Genomic DNA, 17,335 nt, shown 5'->3' with positions numbered 1-17,335 from the left:
ATGGGTGGTCGGATTAGTCTAGAGCATCCTCTGGAGCAGGGGAGGGTAAAAATAAGAAAACCAGGAGCAGCAAGACAGAAGCAGCTCCATCCTCTCACTGCCCGTTACTCCCCACCACCACCCCCTATCCTCCCCCGGATGTGGCTGAACTTGGCCCCGTGTGGGACCCTGGCCGACTGTCCCCAGGATATAGAGCCAGGAGTGCTCACAGCTGTCCCGGCCCCACATCAGAATCCCAAACAAACACTGTTGCCTAGAAACACTGCCTCACCCTCACATCCCCAAGCTGAATCATGGGACCAGAGCTGCTAGACCATCATTGTCCAACCCTCAGACAGGAAGACTGAGACCCAGAGCAGGGAAGGTTTTAGTGAAGTTCACATTGTAAGCTGGGACAAAGCTGGGATCAGACAGACCCCAGGCCTCTTGCCACCTTAGCTCACCTGCCCAGTGAGTTTTCTCCCAGATACTATTTCAACACAGTTCTTTCTGAGCACATGATATTGCTCAATAAATGCTGTTGAATTCACAACCCAGATGCTTCAAAAGCAACAGCTCCTCAGGAAAACAAGCATCTGATGATTATTCCCACTCTCAGACTTAGCCATCACTTTTAGAACTATACCCCAAGGAAATAACTCAGAAGATAAAGAGGAGAAAAGATGTTCCAGCACCGCGTCTAGAACTGTCTAAAATTGGCAATTAATCACATACCCCAAACAGAGGAACAGCTTAGCAACGATGAGAGCTGAACGCCCTGGAATGTTATTTTGCCCTTTAAAATGAAAAGCAAGTGATATGGGTTAGGATGAACCCAGAAAAGAGGTTTGAAGAGGGTGGAGAATCAATAAGGGCAGAATATAAAAGGCACTAAGATGAGGCTTTCTGCTTCCGTAAAAATTTACAGTCTCGGAAACCCTGTACTGGGTCGCTATGAGTCGGAACCGACTCCGCGGTACATAGCCACCACCACCAAGTTAAGTTCTAAGGAGCTCTGGTAGCATAGTGGTTATGAGTCGGGCTACTAACCTCAAGGTAAGCAGTTCAAAACTACCAGCTCTTCTGCGGGAGAAAGATGAGGCTTTCTGCTCCCGTAAAGATTTACAGCCTCGGAAACCCTATGTAGGGTCGCTGTGAGTCAGAACCAACTCCATGGCACAAAACCACCACCACATTTAAATATAAGGAGCTCTGGTAGTGCATTGGTTTACGAGTTGGACTGCTAATCTCACACTCAGCAGTTCAAAACTACCAGGGGTTCCATGGGAGAAAGGAAGGTGTTCTGCTCCCATAAAGATTTACAGCCTCGGAAACCCTGTGCAGGGTCGCCGTGAGTCGGAACCAACTCCACCTTATACAACCAACCGACCAACCAAATTAAGTTCTATAAAATCCTCTTCATGTGCATCAAAAATTTCCGGTTGTGGACATAAGTGGATGATTTAGAGTTTAATGGATGCTCAAGACCCCCATATGTTTTCTGTTAATAGCATTTTCTGACTCTGAGAGTCTAGAATACCTAAGAGTTCAGAATATTCTTCAGAATCTCCTGAGAAACAGTTGTCTGCCTGATCAGGCCCCAGAGCCTGGAGTGTGTGTGCACACGTTTATGTGTGTGTATGTGCATCGGTGTGTGCTCCTGTCTGTAGGCACAGCTGTATGCGTGCCAGTGTGCATGTCTTTGTGCACATCTGTGGATTTGTGTGTCTGTGTGGTTATGTGTGTCTCTCTGCTTGCTTATGTGCTCACATCTTGTGCATGTCTGTGCCTGTGTGTATCTAAGTGTAGGTCTCTATGTGTTCTTATGTTTGAGTACATGCTAAAGTCCAGGCCTAGGAGGCAGAAAGCGGGGTTCCCAGTTTCTCCAGAACCATATGTATTTGTTTCCCCCTCTGTGGAGTGTGAATGATGTCGCTCATCCTACCCACAGCCCTGAAAGCTGGCAGGACAAGAGGACCACCCCTGACCTAACAAGGGGTGGAGGGGGCCTGAGAGGGATGGCCACATCTGGTTTCTCAATGCTGACTTCGCCACAGAACTACTGTGAAGTATTTAAGAAACCGCATCTTAGGTTTCTGCTGGTGACTAGCTGCAGCGAGCACAGAACCTAGGAAAGGCAGACTCTTCAGGGCAGCCACAGAGCAGGCGCGGGTCTTCCAGGTACAGAGGAAGGGACCCCTCCAAACTGTGGCCCTTGACACAGCAGATGTGGAGGCAGTTTGACAAGCATGCTGGGCCCAAGCCCCAGCCCAGGAGGGACAGGAGGGGTGTGTAATGGGGCCTCCTCCTTCCAGCAGGAGCGCACCTGCCTCTAGCTTCCAAAACAGCAACTTTGAGGCTGAGCCTTCATCTGCTCAGAGAAGCAGCAGACTGACAAACCCACCACCACTCCCCACCCCACCCCTCACCTCACCCCACCTCCACCACTTGGTGTGACCTTTTCCAGGGTGTCTTCTTTAACTCCATTTTCTGACTGAATCGCTAACTACAGGTAACTGATGTTTGTTCTGTATGAGAAGTTGTTAGTGGGACATTAGGAAGCCTGAGAACTGCAGGGATCCCAGACTTGGCAAATGAATTTTAAAATGCAGTCGAATGTCAGTGAGGCTGGTACATGGTAGCCCCAAAGTGGAAACTACCCAAGTAGCCATCAACAGATGAATGGATAAATTGATTTACGGTATCCAAACAATGGGATAATATTATTCATAGAAAGTTAATGATGTTCTGATACATTCTACAACATGAATGAACCCTGAAGACATGAGGCTAAGTGAAAGCAGTCAGACTGTATGCAGATACTGTATGATTCCATGGATATAAAATGTCCAAAATAGGCAAATCCATAGCAACAGAAAGCAGACCAGAGGCTGGGGGTGCGGAGGAAATGGGGAGTGACTGTTGAAGACATGGATTCTGAGAGGGGCGTGATGAAAATGTTCTAAAGTTGATGCGGTGATGGTTGCACGACTCTGTGAATCTACCCAAAACTATACATTTCTATACTTCAAGTGGGTGAGTTACATGGTCAGTTAAATCTCAATAAAGCTGTTAAATGAAAAAAAGAGTCGGCGTGGATTAAATGAGATAACCGATAAGATAAGCTGATGCTGATGATTTTTCCGTCGTTGTGAGAATATACACAGGAAAGCACAAGACACCAATTTAACAGTTTCTATGAATTTAGCGACAGTGACTACATTCTTGGAGTTGTGTAACCTTTCTCACACCCCTTTTCTGAGTTGTTCCTTCCCATTAGCATAAACTCACAACCCTCTAAGGTTTTATCTAATCTTTTCAGTTGGTCTTGTCAATTTGATCCCATATAGTTATTAAGGAGCCCTGATGGCACTGGGCTGTTAACTGGAAGGTTCAAACTCACTAGCCATTCTGAAGAATAAAGATGAGACTATCTGTTCACACAAAGATTCACAGTCTCAGAAAACATATACAGGACCAAGATGAGTTGGAATCAGCTTGATGGCAGTGGAGTTTAGATAGTTCTTAAGAGAGCATAATGCTCAAGGCAGATATATTCACTAGTTAAACTAAACTATTATTTGGTTTTAAGAAGACTTCAAGGGATACTTTTGACTTAAGGGTGAAGTTTTATCTCAGGGCAATAGTTCCAGGGATTCGCCTACCTTCTAGGTCTCTAGAAAGTTTAGAGTCTTTGATCCTTTAAAATTCTATTCTGCATTTTCTCCCATTTTGATCAGGATTCTTCTATAGAATCTTTGATCAGAGTATTCAGTAGTGGTAGCGGGGAATCATCTACTTCTTTTGGTCTCATGGCAAAGGAAACAGTTGTTTATAGAGGCAATTACACACACATTCCATATCCTCTTCTTAGTCCTGACTCTCCTCCCTCTGTTATTCCAGGTGACTTGAGACCAATTGTGACTTGAATGGTCAATTGCAAGCTTTTTAAGACCCCAGTCACTACACAGTATACTAGGAGGTAGAACAGAAGCACTAAACATGTTATTAGGCCGATTAACCAGATGTCCCATGAAACCAGGACCCTAAACCTCTAAACCAATGAACCAGCATCAGCTCTGTGTGTATATGTGGTTGTAAATATATCACCCAACTTTTGCCAAATCAACTTTTTATAGATGTTAATGCATTGACTGCAATTGCAGTAATTAGCTGTACAAACTTACTCTTAATCAATGCAATTTTCCCATCACCATTAACTCCCTTTTCCATCTCTCTCCTGCCCCTGGTAACCACTAACAAACTTTGGTCTCTATGTATTTGCTTTTTCTTGTCCTTTTATGTAAGCGAGAGCATACACTATTGGACCTTTTGTGATTAACTTATTTCACTCAGCATAATGTCTTCAAGCTCCAGCCATACTGTAGCATGTATAAAGACTTCATTTCTCCTGCTGAGTAGTAGTCCATTATATATATGGACCACGTTTTGTGTATTCATTCATCTGTTGATGGGCATTTCAGTTGCTTCCACCTTTTGGCTATTGTTGGTGTACAAGTCCCTTTCTGAGTCTCTGCTTTCAAGTCGTTTTAGAATCTACTTAGGAGTGGACTTGCTGGGTCATATGGAAGTTCTATTTTGTTGTTTTCCACATTGACAGAACCATTTTGCATTCCCACCAGCAATGGATAAGGGTTCCAATTGCCCCACATCCTTCCCAGCATTTGTTATTTTCTGTTTTTTGCTTGTTTGTTGTGGATTTTTTTTTTTTTTTTAAATTTTAGTGGAGTCCTGGTATGGCACTGTAGGATAAGTATTGGGCCACAAGGTCAGTTTGAACTGCAGTCAGTGGTTCAAACTCACCAGCAGCTCCTCAAAAACCCCATACAGGGTGGCTATGAGTCAGAACCGACTTGACAACAACAACAAGCCATCCTAGTAAGATGATGATGATTTTTTTAGGTGGAAATGATGTCTTCGTTTGTGAATGTCAAGAAATTAGCATCAAAGGGAGCATTTTTGAGCACTTACGATGCCCATCTGTCACATTGAATCCCCACGTAGTGCAAGAGCAATATTTAAACAATGTTCACTTTACAGACAGAGAAACAGGCCCAGAGGACTAGTAGCTGCCTGAGGCTACACAAAACCAATAAGGAACCAGTGTGAATTCATACTGTGGTCTGATGAATTCCAAGGTCTCAGCTCTTAACCCACGGCCTCCTTCTCCTTGATTCAAGGCATATTTTCCTTCCTTATTTAGATAAACTCCCGGAATCTCATAAATCTCAAGAGAAAAATGTAAGCCAGTGAGAAGTGGAGAGGGCAAGGGAGACAGAACAGAACAAAATTCTAGGATTGCAAAAGTGGTTCTCACTAATTTATGACTCCCAGTTGATCCATCAACGCATCACAATAAGGAGGGGTGAACAAATAGGAATGTGGCTCCCCATTTCAGTAACAAGCCATAAATAAACAAGCACCCGGCATTCAGGACCAGGCCTTCTGGGGAAAGATGTAGGCGCTTCTGGATCCAACTTAGAGCAGCAAGCCCCATCCACACTTCCCCCATCACCCCCGAAACCAGATTCAGCATCGACACCAATGTGGGAGGGAGACGGTGGGAGAGAGATGGTGGGAGAACACTGCAGACCCAGCCCAGGGTCCTCATAGCTCTCTGACCCCCAGTTGGCACAGCCCTCTAGGCACACTTGGAGATGCACAGGTATTAGCTCAAGGTTTGGAAAGGCCCCACCAAACAGATGTTTGAAAACAGATGTTCGACACATGTGTGGGTGTCAGCAAGGGAAATGGGACTGCTTCGAGACTTGCTTGATCTGAAACTTCTCAAAGAGCTTGCCAGGGCTGATGTCACTGGCTGGAGCTGCCATTGCTTCTCAAGGTCAAGGGCTTCCCTTCCATTGACCAGAACCACCATCCCACACACCTGCCTGGGGGGTAAGGCTTGGCTTTGAAAGGTGCCCAAAGCCAGCCTCCTCACTCACCACCCACTCCAGGATCCCAAGGCAGTGAAGGGGCCTGAAGGGGTGAGGGAGCTCTGAGTCAGAACGCCTGGGCACCAGACACCTAGGTCCGTAGCAGTAGGCACAAAAGGTCAGGATTCCGTCCCAACCCTGGCTTTCTCTTCTCTGTGGGACCACAAGCCACTCACCTCACCTCTATGTGCCTTGGTCTCTCCAGGTGAGTTCAGATCACCAGGGCTGATGAGCAGAGTAAATGAGATTCTGCACTAGGAATCCACAGGAGCCCTTAACGGGCCACTGAGAACTTTAAGGGACATAAGCAGCCTGTCTGTGTAAGCCAATGATCACTTCACTAGGAGGGCCCATAGGGTCCAACAACACACGTGCTTAGTCACTGGTTGCCCTGAGGCCTGTTATCCCCCAAATCCTAACGTTCAGTTAGTTACCTGTCTGGGATGAGCAACATGGGGTGAGAGTTCTTCATCCAGGTGACCAGTGGGGATGGGGAGCCTTGGGCCTTGCAGTCCAGGGTCACCTCTTCACCAGCTTTAGCCGTGACTCTCAGGGGCCTGTCTATACCTTGAGACCCGTTCACATGAATCTTGGGTTTGGCTGTGAGTGGAAGCAAGCAGGAGTTGTGAGCAGGGCAAGATGCAGAGCTGGAGGAGACCCAAATAGCTTTCCAAGGAAACAGAAGTGTTGCTGTAACCCTCAGGAGGCCCAGACTGCCATTGTAGCCCCATTACAGTAGGGAGGGTGCAGGCTACACGTGGGGCTCAGATCCAATGGTTCTCACTTAATCCCCTCCTTTCCACCTCCCCAGCACCACTCTCCCTAGGAAACACATCTTTCTTTGATGACCCTGGCATGGTCTCTTTTGCTGCAAAGTCTTCCTCTGGCTTCTCTTCATTCTAGTGCACCTTCCCCAGAGACCTGGCAGAAGATTCCATTTTCCTCTCTCTCCTTCCTCCCTCTTGACCATGTCATTTACTCCCATGCCATCATCCAAACCATTTCTAGTTCTCTCAAACCCCGCTGTTGTTGTCAAGTGGTGTTGAGTCGATTCTGACCCATAGCGACCCTGTATAGGGTTTCCAAGGAGCAGCTGGTGAGCTTGAACCACCGACCTTACAGTTCAAACGACTTTGCAGTCTGGCGCACTAACCCACAGCGCCACACCAGGACTCCCAAACCCCGCTAGAGGGTTTATAAATACCCGTGGATGCATCTCTTTGGTATTAAGCTGAAAATTGCTGTTGACAACAGATGCTACTACTCCCCTTTCCTTAGACCCCTCTAACTTCTACTCGGCACACTGAAGTCTGACAACAATAATTGAACAAACCAGCCAAGTGGGGCTATTAAACCCATCCAATGTCACCTGTCCCCATATATTCATGAGTCTTTTATTCAGAGAGGGAGTCTCTCCCTTAAAAAAAAAAATATTCTGAACACCTGTGATTTTAGATGTTTTCTGTATCACGTCTACTGGCTTTCTCTGTATTATATTGCTTAATCATTTCTAGAACTCTTTCCCTGGCATATTGCACTGGATGAACACAAGAGAAGTTAGTGTGTGATTAAGTGCCAGGAGAATGGTGAGAAGAATGAGGTGCATAAGTGCTGAAGGCAGTCCGAAAAGGAGGCCCTGGGGAGGGGTAGGCTATGTGTGCTGTGGCCAGTGGATGGCAAATATGCAGGCAGCCCTGACTGGATGCAGCACAGCTGGAGAACTGTAGAGTTGAGTATGGGTTTGTGGAAAGATCAAACTGGCCAGAGCCAAAACCCTGTGTGTAGCGGGGGGAGGGAGTTGCAAGATAGAAATGCTGGCTCTAAGAGAGTAGGATGGAAAAGATTGACTTGTGTATTTGCTCACTCATCCCTGACATAGCTACTGAGTACCCAGTCCTCAGAGGGAACACTGGCACCAACCAGCTTTTGATGCAATTATTATTTACTCACAGCTGGGGTAAGGGCTATGAAGGGGAACTTTCAGATTTTTTACAGCAAGGTGACTTGACCACACACCAGCAGGGAGATCAGGGAAAGCTATGATCTGTTGGATTAAAGAGCTAGCTGGACATTCCAACAAGAAGGAACTGAATGTACAAAGGTAGTAAAGCAGAAAGGAACAGTCAAGAAAATGAAAGGAGACCGGAGAGTCCACGGAATAGAGAGTGGAGAAAGAGGCGAGAGAGGGGGCTGCCAGGAGAGAAGGGACATTGGTGGGGTCTAGTGCAGGGCCTTGTAACAAACGGCTGATTGGAACTGCTGTTAAAAGTTCGCCCATGGCACTTAGGACAGTGCTCTGAAGCAGAGATCCTTGGTCTATGTGCTTTCAGAGGAAAAGAATTTGAAACAGGGTTGGCTAGAAGTCATAAATACTCAGGGTGCAAGGAAGACACAGGTAAAGTTGAGCTGTCCATCCCTCCTCCTTCACACCCACTGAGCCACCATCACTCACTGTTCACAGACAGCCACATCTCCTGGCTGGAGAAGCCCACAGTATTGGTAGCTGTGCAGACATAGGCCCCTGTATCCTGGGCAGACGGCCGGGTGATGACCAGAGTGCCGTCCTTACTCACATTGTAGTGTGGATCCCTGGAGGTCAGGGCATTGGTTTCCTAGGGCAGAACCACAGATGCCATCAGTACAGCAGCTACACCCACAGCAACTTGCACCACTCCCTTCCCATGATGCACTGGGGACCACCTATCTGGTTATTATACCTAACTGGTATCAGATTCCACCTACCTTGGTCCAGGTAATGGTTGGGGTGGGAACTCCCAAGGCCACGCAGGGAAGAGCAGCTGGAACGCCTTCATTGGTGATGTGATGGGTGGCAGTGGGCTGGATTCTAGGTGGCACTTTTTAAAACAAACCAATTTCAAAAGGAGAATCAATACGGTATCGCATCTACAGCTACCAGTGCCTGACCATGGTTAAACTCATTGCCCCAAATAGGAGAGCCGCCTGCTATCGGGAATCAGCTGGGTCACTTCTTTGCTCTGGGACTCCGCATAAACTATTTAATCTTTTTGTATCCATATTTCATGATCAGTGAAAAAGCTAAATTATCTCCCAATTCTCTCCCCACTCTGTTGGGGATGTACAGATGAGAAATGACAGAAAAGAGGGCTCATGGAACACAGTGAAATTAAAAAGTGTCGAATCTAATCTATGCAACATCCAGATGCACAGGCCTGAGTCCATCCCAGCCATGTCATTTGCTGGTATGTGGTCTTGGTGAGTTATCTCATCTCTCAATTTCCTTGACTTCAAAACGTGATGTCTGTAAAAAGTCTACCTCTTATAGTAATTATGAAACTTAAGTGAAAACACCATACGGTGGTGTTTTTATTAATCAGCGAGAAAAAGAAATTTGTTTAGAATCATGAAACTATTGCACATGATACTGCACTGGTGGATACATGACATTATGCATATGTCAAAACTCATAAAATTGTACACCACAAAGAGTGTGAGCGGTGGACATCAGTTAACAATAATGTATCAATACAGGGTCATTAATTATATCAAATGATCTGTGCAGGGGGAGAAAGGGCTGATGGGAACTCTGTACTTTTGTTCAATTGTTTTTGTAAACCTAAAACTGCTCTCAAAATCAAAGTCTATTAAAACTTTTTAAAGATTTAAGTCAGAAGTCATGCAGGACCTAACAGAGGGCTGGCACATGGGAAGTGCTCAACCTTCTATTGTGATTGTTAATGGGGATTCTGAGAAGAAAGGATGTCCAGGTTCTAGACCCAGCCGCTCTCTAACCTCTGGCTCTTCTTCTGAAAAATGAGGATGGATACAGTCTTCCTGTTCACCCCTTGGGATTTTATGAAATCAACGAATGGGGAAAAAAAGATATTATCATAGTTGATAAAATATAAAACATAAACAAACTTAATTTTAAACTTCTCATCTTACATTAGAAGTTATCATCAAATTACTTTTTATCTGACAATAAAAAGTAACACCAGGCTGGGAGAGTGCAGGAGAGCAGGGACCCTCAAATATTATGGGTAGAAGAACTACTAGACCAAATATCCTAAAAATGTGCACTCTCCATGATTCAAAAATCAATCCACACCAAATAGTCATCCTAAGAATGGCACAGGACCAGGCATCATGCCATTCTGTTGTACGCAGGGTTGTTATGATGGGTGTAATCTTTGCGGAAGCAGGTGGCCAGACCTTTCTTCTGCAGTATTCCTGGGTGGGTTTGAATCACCAACCTTTAGATTAGCAGTTAAGTACAAACCTATTTATATATTGCCATCAAGTTGATTCTGACTCATAATGACCCTGTATAGGGTTTCTGAGACTATAAACCTTTACAAGAGCAGACAGCCTCATCTTTCTCCTAAGGCATAGCTGGTGGGTTTGAACCACTGACCTTGTGGTTAGCAGCCCAACACTTACCCCACAGTGCCATTTGTTGTTGTTGTTGTGTGCCGTGGAGTCGGTTCCGACTCATAGCGACCCTGACCAGGGTTTCTGAGGCTGTAAATTTTTACAGGAGCCATTAGGGCTCCTTTTAAACACACAGATATACAAATATATTGTTGTTGTTGCTAAATGCCTTCCAGTTGGTTCCAACTCATAGAACCCTGTATAGGGTCTTCAAGGAGCAGCTGGTGAGTTTGAACCACCGACCTTGATGTTAACAATCTAGTGCTTACCCTAGAGTGCCACACCAGGAAGTTTAGGTATGTGTGTGTATATATATGTATATGTATATATTATTGTTAAATGCTGTCAAGTAGGTTTCAACCTATAGGGACCCTGCATAGAGTTTCTAAGGAGCGGCTGATGAGCTTGAACTGCTTGTGGTTCAAACCAACTTTGCAGTCCAGTGCATTAAACTACAGCACCACACCAGGACTCCATATATATATTACATGTGCATAAAATGTAAAAGAAACCCATTAAAATAGAAAATCTAGTTATTCTTACTAAGCAGTATTATGAGTTATTTTTCAGTTTTTTAAGCTCAAATCTCTAATTTTTCTATGGTGAATATGTATTATTTGTGTAATTTTTTAATATAAAGTTTTTTAAAACCAAGTTCCCTGCTACACTTTCTCCCATCCCATCTCACCCCCATCCTGGGGCTGGGACTCACCCTGGACCACCAGTTCCATGTCCCGCTGCTGAGAGCCAGCCGTGTTGGTGAGTACACAGCGGTACCTCCCTGCATCCTCCTGCAGCACCCGGTCAAGGTGGAGGCTACCGTCTGCTCGGACAGATTGCCGGCTGCCAGATGGGAGCTGATGAAGGTAGGAAGCACAGTTTGGACTGCAGGCCCCTGGGAGCCAACTAAGAGAGACAAACCCTCAGAAAACCAAACTGCCTTCCAGATTAGCAGGGAGCAGGCAAGGCCAAGAAGCCAGGAGTCAGAGAAGGCTGAGGGATTGGGGATGTGACCCTCCTCATCTTAGACTCGTCCACACCTTACAGACCCTGCAGGGCTGGTGGGCCTCGGACCTGTACACCCCTAGCCCCACCTCTCGCATGGTTGGCTGGACCAGGCCTGACTGGACACCTGGCCCAGCTAGGCCAACTAGAGTCTCTCCTGGAAATATGGACTTGAGACCAAAGCCTTTAGTCAGTCAGGGCTAGAGCCCAGGGCTCTGAGGCCACTGAGAAGAAGAACAGAGAAGGGAACAGTGTGGAGCAGAGCAAAGCAGGACCACAGGAGATAGAATCCCAGAGAGAAAAGAAAACAGTGGCTCTGGGCAGCTCCCTAGCTTGTCCACATCAGGAGTAGAGTGAAGTGGGGGAACACCAGCCCAGACAGGCCCTGGGGCAAACCCTGTAAAGGATTTCCAGCCAGTCCATCCTGGGGGAGAAAGCCAAAGAGCCTTCCCACCCAGGCTGAGGCTGGATGTAGCCCTTGGGCAGGGGTATACGGATTCCTGCTTTGGGTTTTAAAGTGTGTGCTATGGAGTCAGCAGACCTGGGTTCCAGTCCTAGCTTGGGCACTAACTAGCCATGTGATCTTGAGCATGTCACTTAACCTTGCTAAGCTTCAGTGTACACATCTGTGAAATGGGGAGAAAAAACAGACCCCTCTTCCCACGTAAGCTGTAAGGACTGAAGGCTAGAAAACCACACAGGCATGTGCCCAGCACTGGCTTCTGTGTCCTCACTATCCAGTGCTCTACTTCCATTGCTGCTGTTGTTGTAGGACAGGCAGAAATAACCGGGAAAGGTGTTCATGATTGGCAGGAACAGCATGTGCTAAAGCACAGCTGTGGGAAAGCTCATCTGGGGCCCAGTCAATTGTCTGGTCAGACAGGCATGTGAGACAGATGTAGGGAATTCCAAAAAGGAGGACCAGCAAAGCAGAGGCTGAGGTGTGAATGTGAACAGCCTCTCCATCCTCAGGAGCACTGTCCACTATCCCTCAGGGGCCCAGCACTCACAGGCTGGCCAGCTTTCAGCCAGCGCCTCTCTGGAAGGGGCCTCCCTGCAAGGATGATACATGGCAGAGACACGGGCTGCCCCTCTAGGACTCGGACCTTGGAGGCACTGCTGGCAATCTGCGGGGCAGCTGTGGAGAGAGATGGTGTCAGCCATACTGGATGCCGTGTGTAGTATCTTCAGGGGGCAGAGCCACCCGCCCCCTGTGCCAATCTTGTGGGCACATCAGGATTGAGATCCTAAAGGGTCAAAGGGCCCCCAGACACTTTGCAGGAGATGGGATACAGGGTTCCACTTGAAGAGCTTGGCATGAACCCATCTGTTCCAAAGGATAAGATCCCTAGGGATCTTGTAACCAGGCTGCTCCTAGGAAGCACCCACTCTGCACCCCACCCCACCCCCTGCTTCCCCTGCCTCTCCCATTCCACCAGCGAACCATGTCCGGTGACAATGAGCTGGGCCTCTGCCTGCACCTTCCCAAAAACATTTCGAGCTTCACAGATATATGAGGTCTGGTCTTCAGAGGCTACTTCTGAAAGAGAGGAAAGAGGCATGCCCTGGCTCCAGCCCTCACCAACCTCCAGCTCTCCAGGATGTGGGGAAGGCCCTTAGCACAACCTCTGGGAGTCCCTTAGGCTGCACCCTAGGGCAAAGATCACACCTGAGGTTAGCTGACAGTCTAAATAGCCTGGCCCTGCAGAGTCCAGGTAGACAGTCTGGGATGGCAGAGAGAAGAAGGACCAGGGGATAGGGTTGGGCCATGGAAATATGAGAAGGACTCAGCTTGTTCATCTGTAGAATGGGAATCATTTACCTGACCTGGACTGGATAAAGCACCCATCACCGGGCAAGCAGTAGGATGAAATAGTGGTATAAGTAGAGCAGTGGTCATCATAGAAGAAGAAAGCGCCAGTGGTAGATGCACTCATTGGGAGAAATAGTAGCAGCAGTAATCATTGAAGAAGTAGACGCAGCAGCAGCAGTTGTAGTTGGGGGGTGTTCGTAGTAATAGTAGTGTAGGTGCTCGTAAGAGCAGTGGTGGAAGGACTGGCATTGGTGGCAGTAGAAACAGTAGCTGCAGTAGTAGTAGTGTGGCAGTGGGAGCAGTAATCATAGCAGGAGTGGTCGTAATACTCGTAGTAGGAGAAGACGTGTAGTAATACTCGTAGTAGGAGAAGACGTGTAGTAATACTCGTAGTAGGAGAAGACGCAGCAGTAGAACTAGTGGCCGATGAATAGCTCCAGCAGCCGTAGCAGCAACAGCAGCAGAAACAGAATGAGTGGCAGAAGCAGTGGTAACGGGAGAAGTGCTACGGTCGGAGAAGCAGCGGCAGCAGTTGCTCAGTGGTAGGAGCAGCAGCTAACATGGAGTATTCGTCGGGACTGTGCTGTCTGCCTACTGCATGTTACCTCATGTAGCCCCACACAGCCACCTAGAATTGGGACTGTTGGGAATGCCAGGTGATAGGTAGCATTATCAGCAGGTTCCGAGCATAGGAAGAACTTGGCCAGGCTAACACAGTCAATACATGATGGCATGGCAGCCTGACCCTGGTCAGTGCTGGAGGTCAGCATCCCGCTCCAGGCCCGGGTGAAAGGGTCAGAAGCAGTAGCGTCTCCCTGTCAACCCTCCCATAGTCCAGATCTCTTACTTTCAAAGAATAGCACTCCTGGATCTGACTGCCCAGTCCGGCTGCCACGCCCTAGCGGCTGACCATCTCTTCTGTGCCAGGTGACTGTTGGGGGTGGGCGGCCTGTGGCCCGGCACACCAGGAGGGCGCTTCTCCCCAGCTCCACGGTAACATCCCGTGGCAGCTCCATCAGCCGGGGTGCATCTGCAGATAAGTGACTGGTCACCTGGGAACTGTTCCAGATGCCCGCTTACCCTCTGCTCCCCTTCCAACCATGGAGGCTCTCCTCTTTCAGCATCACACTTGTGAGCCTGAGGGGTTGACCCCTGTCCAGGACTCCAGGTCCAATCAGAGCTTGGCTGGCTCCATGCGCTAGAGAGCTCTGATAGATGAGGGCACAGCTGGGTGGTGGACGCCACCAGGTGGACGCTGTGTACCCCTAACTGTAGGGGAGGGGTCTTCCCTAACTGCAAGCCCACTCTTGGCTGCAACACCTCCTGCCCAAGAAGCCCACCTCATGGGGCTATTTGACACGCAGCAGCCATAAGCATATGCATGTTGCTGCCTTTGATCCTGACCTTGGCTGGACAGATTGGGACCCACATGGAGGCTGGAGGTGAGCCCCACTGCCCCTGACTCTCCTCCCCTGCCTACCTCACCACCTCCACCTCCCTGCTCACAGGGAACTTCCTCTCAAATGGAGAACAAGGCACAGGGCTTAAGCAACTCTAACAGAAAGACTAAACTTGTGGGGAGGTTATAGGTCATCTGTACTCTTCTCTAAGGCACTGGGCTGCTAACTGCAAGGTTGGTGGTTCAAACCCACCAGCTGCTCCATGGGCAAAAGATGAAGCTTCTGTTCCTATGAAGATTTACAGTCTTGGAAACCCTACGTCAGGTCAAGATGAGTTGGAATTAACTTGGTGGCCATGGGTTTTGTACTCTCTCTACACTCACTTGCTGTAAAACATGCTTATTTACCAATAATGTGATCTTATAATTTAGGGTCCCAACAGACACGCTCATGAGTAGGTGTTGTCATGGAGCTGATTCCAACTCACGGTGCCCTCATATGTGTCAGAGTAAACTGTGCTCCACAGGGCTTTCAATGGCAGAGTTTTTAGAAGCAAATCAGACATTTCTTCCGATACACTTCTCATGGGGACTCAAACCTCTAACCTTTTGGTTAACTGCTGAACATTTCAATGGTTTGCACCACTCAGTGATTCTCCACGAGTTAAAAGGAGGCATATTAATAACTGCATCATAACAGGACCACCCTGGTCACCTGAGTTATAAAAATTTCCAACAATACACAAAACCAGACTCCACTGCTGCTGAGTCCATTACAATTACTAGTGACCCTACAGGACAGAGGAGACATGCCTCACAGGGTTCCCAGGACTATAAATCTTTACTGAAGCAGACTGCCACATCGTTCTCCCCGAGTAGCTAGTGAGTTCAAAAAGATGACTTTTCATTAAGAAGCACAATGCTTAACCCACTGTACCATCAGGGCTCCTAACAGCACACAAGAGGTGGAAATTTCCCTACTTACCCCACACGTTCCAAATCTCACACCCTTTACCAAAAATAATTCCTGTTAACAAAATGTGCTGTTTCTTCCAAACCTATTTACTAAATGTCTTGTTATTTGCATAACATAGGTAGGTCCACCCCAAGACAGGCCCATACCACAGCTCCTGGCACTGTCCACAGGTCCCTGTCCCCAGACCCACTCACCAGGGAGGTCCCCAACCTGTATTTAACACTTGTAATCCAGCAACGTGGAAAAACACCCTCCGTCTCTTTGTTCTTTCCATCTTTCTCCAAAAATCTCCCTGGCCCATCCAAATCATGACATCATAATCCCCTCTTGGTTTTAGGGATTAGGGAAGTTCCAGGGAGATATAAACACAACTTGGAAAATTACTGCAAGAAGGAAGACAGTCTTGGACCGAACCTCAGACACCACCCGCACGCCTCTTCCTTTCTCATAAATCTGGCAGAATCTCAGGAAGCTTTATCTCCAGGCTTGCCCCAGACAGGGTCATGGGTCCTGCTGAGAGAGCTCTGCCCCCAGAAGGACAGCTTTGCCCCCCCCTTGTCTCCTTTCCTGAGCAGTGCTGAGAATGAGCCCCAGGGCCAGGTACCAAGACAGTCTGCCTCACCCAGCTTCACCCTGTACCTCCTCTCCTTCACCCAGCCGCAGACTGCTACTTGTCCCCTTTCCTCATCTCAGACCCCAGACAACCCATCTTTGTCTCCTAAGTCTGGGATCCTTTGAAGTCCACTTCCGTTCTTGAACCTACCCCCTGAAAAGGAACAGTGAAATAGAGGCATGAAGGGCAGCATTTGGGATACCTACTAAGTAAAAGGAGTCCTGGTGTGGTGCCGTGGGTTAATGAGTTGGACTACAAAGTTGGTTTGAACCACAGGGTCCACAGTTCAAGCTCACCAGCCAATCCTCGGAAACCCTTACAGGGTTGCTATGGGTCGGAACCAATTCAACAGCACTTAACAACAACTAAGTTAAAGGCATGGGGACAAGTGTTTTAAGAAACGATTTCATTCAGCATTTGAAATGTAATCCCTAAAGTGGATATTCTCACAATCCCCATTTCACAGATGAGGAAAATGAAGAGCAGAGAGACTAAGGAGTCGGCCCAAGTCCACAGTAGAGCAGGGCCAGTCTGGCTGATGCTAAGATCCAGGTGCTCAGTCACCAGATACAGGCCTGCCTCCTCCAGGTGTACTCCAGCCATCCCCCTCTCCCTATCTCTTGCCTGGGTAAGCCCCAAAGCAACCCAAATGCTGGACTCAGCTTCCTTGCTCAGAAAAGACCCTCTGATCTACCCAACCCTCTCATTGTACAGATAAGAAACTGAGGCCCAGGAGAACAAACAAGATGGCAGATCGGGTGGAAGTGCGGTGAGGAGCTCCATCAACAACACAGAATACTGGAACAAGCAGGCTCAGGGGATTGTCTCAGAACTCTGAACTACACATAAAGGAATATTTAAAAGGTTGGAAGACTTGCAGCTAGGGGAATTTGTAGCAGAAGCAAGAAATCCACTGCTTTCTAATTTAAGATGCTCACCTGTTCACGGAGCTGCCATCTTGGGTGAGATCGAGCAGGAGAAGAATCAGAGCAACCAAGGATGCCTCACAGAACCGCAGAGATAAAGGTGTGGACATTCTTTTCTTTTTGGTATCTGTTCATTGGTCTCTCGCTGTACACCTCCATTCTGGTGACTAGAGGAGGTGCTTGAGTGAGTGGACACCCCCCCCCCAACCCCTGGAGGGTTCTACTATGCATGCACACAGATCTCCTCAAAATTTAAA

General features: G+C 47.6%; 1 protein-coding gene across 1 annotated transcript in view; it reads right to left on the bottom strand.

The window, feature by feature from the left end:
- HMCN2 (hemicentin 2) overlaps window positions 1-17,335 on the bottom strand; it is a 190,529-nt gene that overhangs the window by 100,479 nt on the left and 72,715 nt on the right. The window contains 7 exon segments of the mRNA XM_006834988.1: window positions 6,371-6,536; window positions 8,389-8,548; window positions 8,679-8,791; window positions 11,059-11,203; window positions 12,362-12,489; window positions 12,796-12,891; window positions 14,012-14,194. Of these exon segments, the coding sequence (XP_006835051.1) occupies window positions 6,371-6,536; window positions 8,389-8,548; window positions 8,679-8,791; window positions 11,059-11,203; window positions 12,362-12,489; window positions 12,796-12,891; window positions 14,012-14,194 (991 nt within the window).

The sequence above is a fragment of the Chrysochloris asiatica genome, unplaced genomic scaffold (assembly GCF_000296735.1).
Source record: "Chrysochloris asiatica unplaced genomic scaffold, ChrAsi1.0 scaffold00014, whole genome shotgun sequence".
Taxonomy (NCBI): domain Eukaryota; kingdom Metazoa; phylum Chordata; class Mammalia; order Afrosoricida; family Chrysochloridae; genus Chrysochloris; species Chrysochloris asiatica.
Note: the sequence above shows the minus strand (reverse complement) of the source record. Positions and strands in the feature narration are given on the sequence as shown.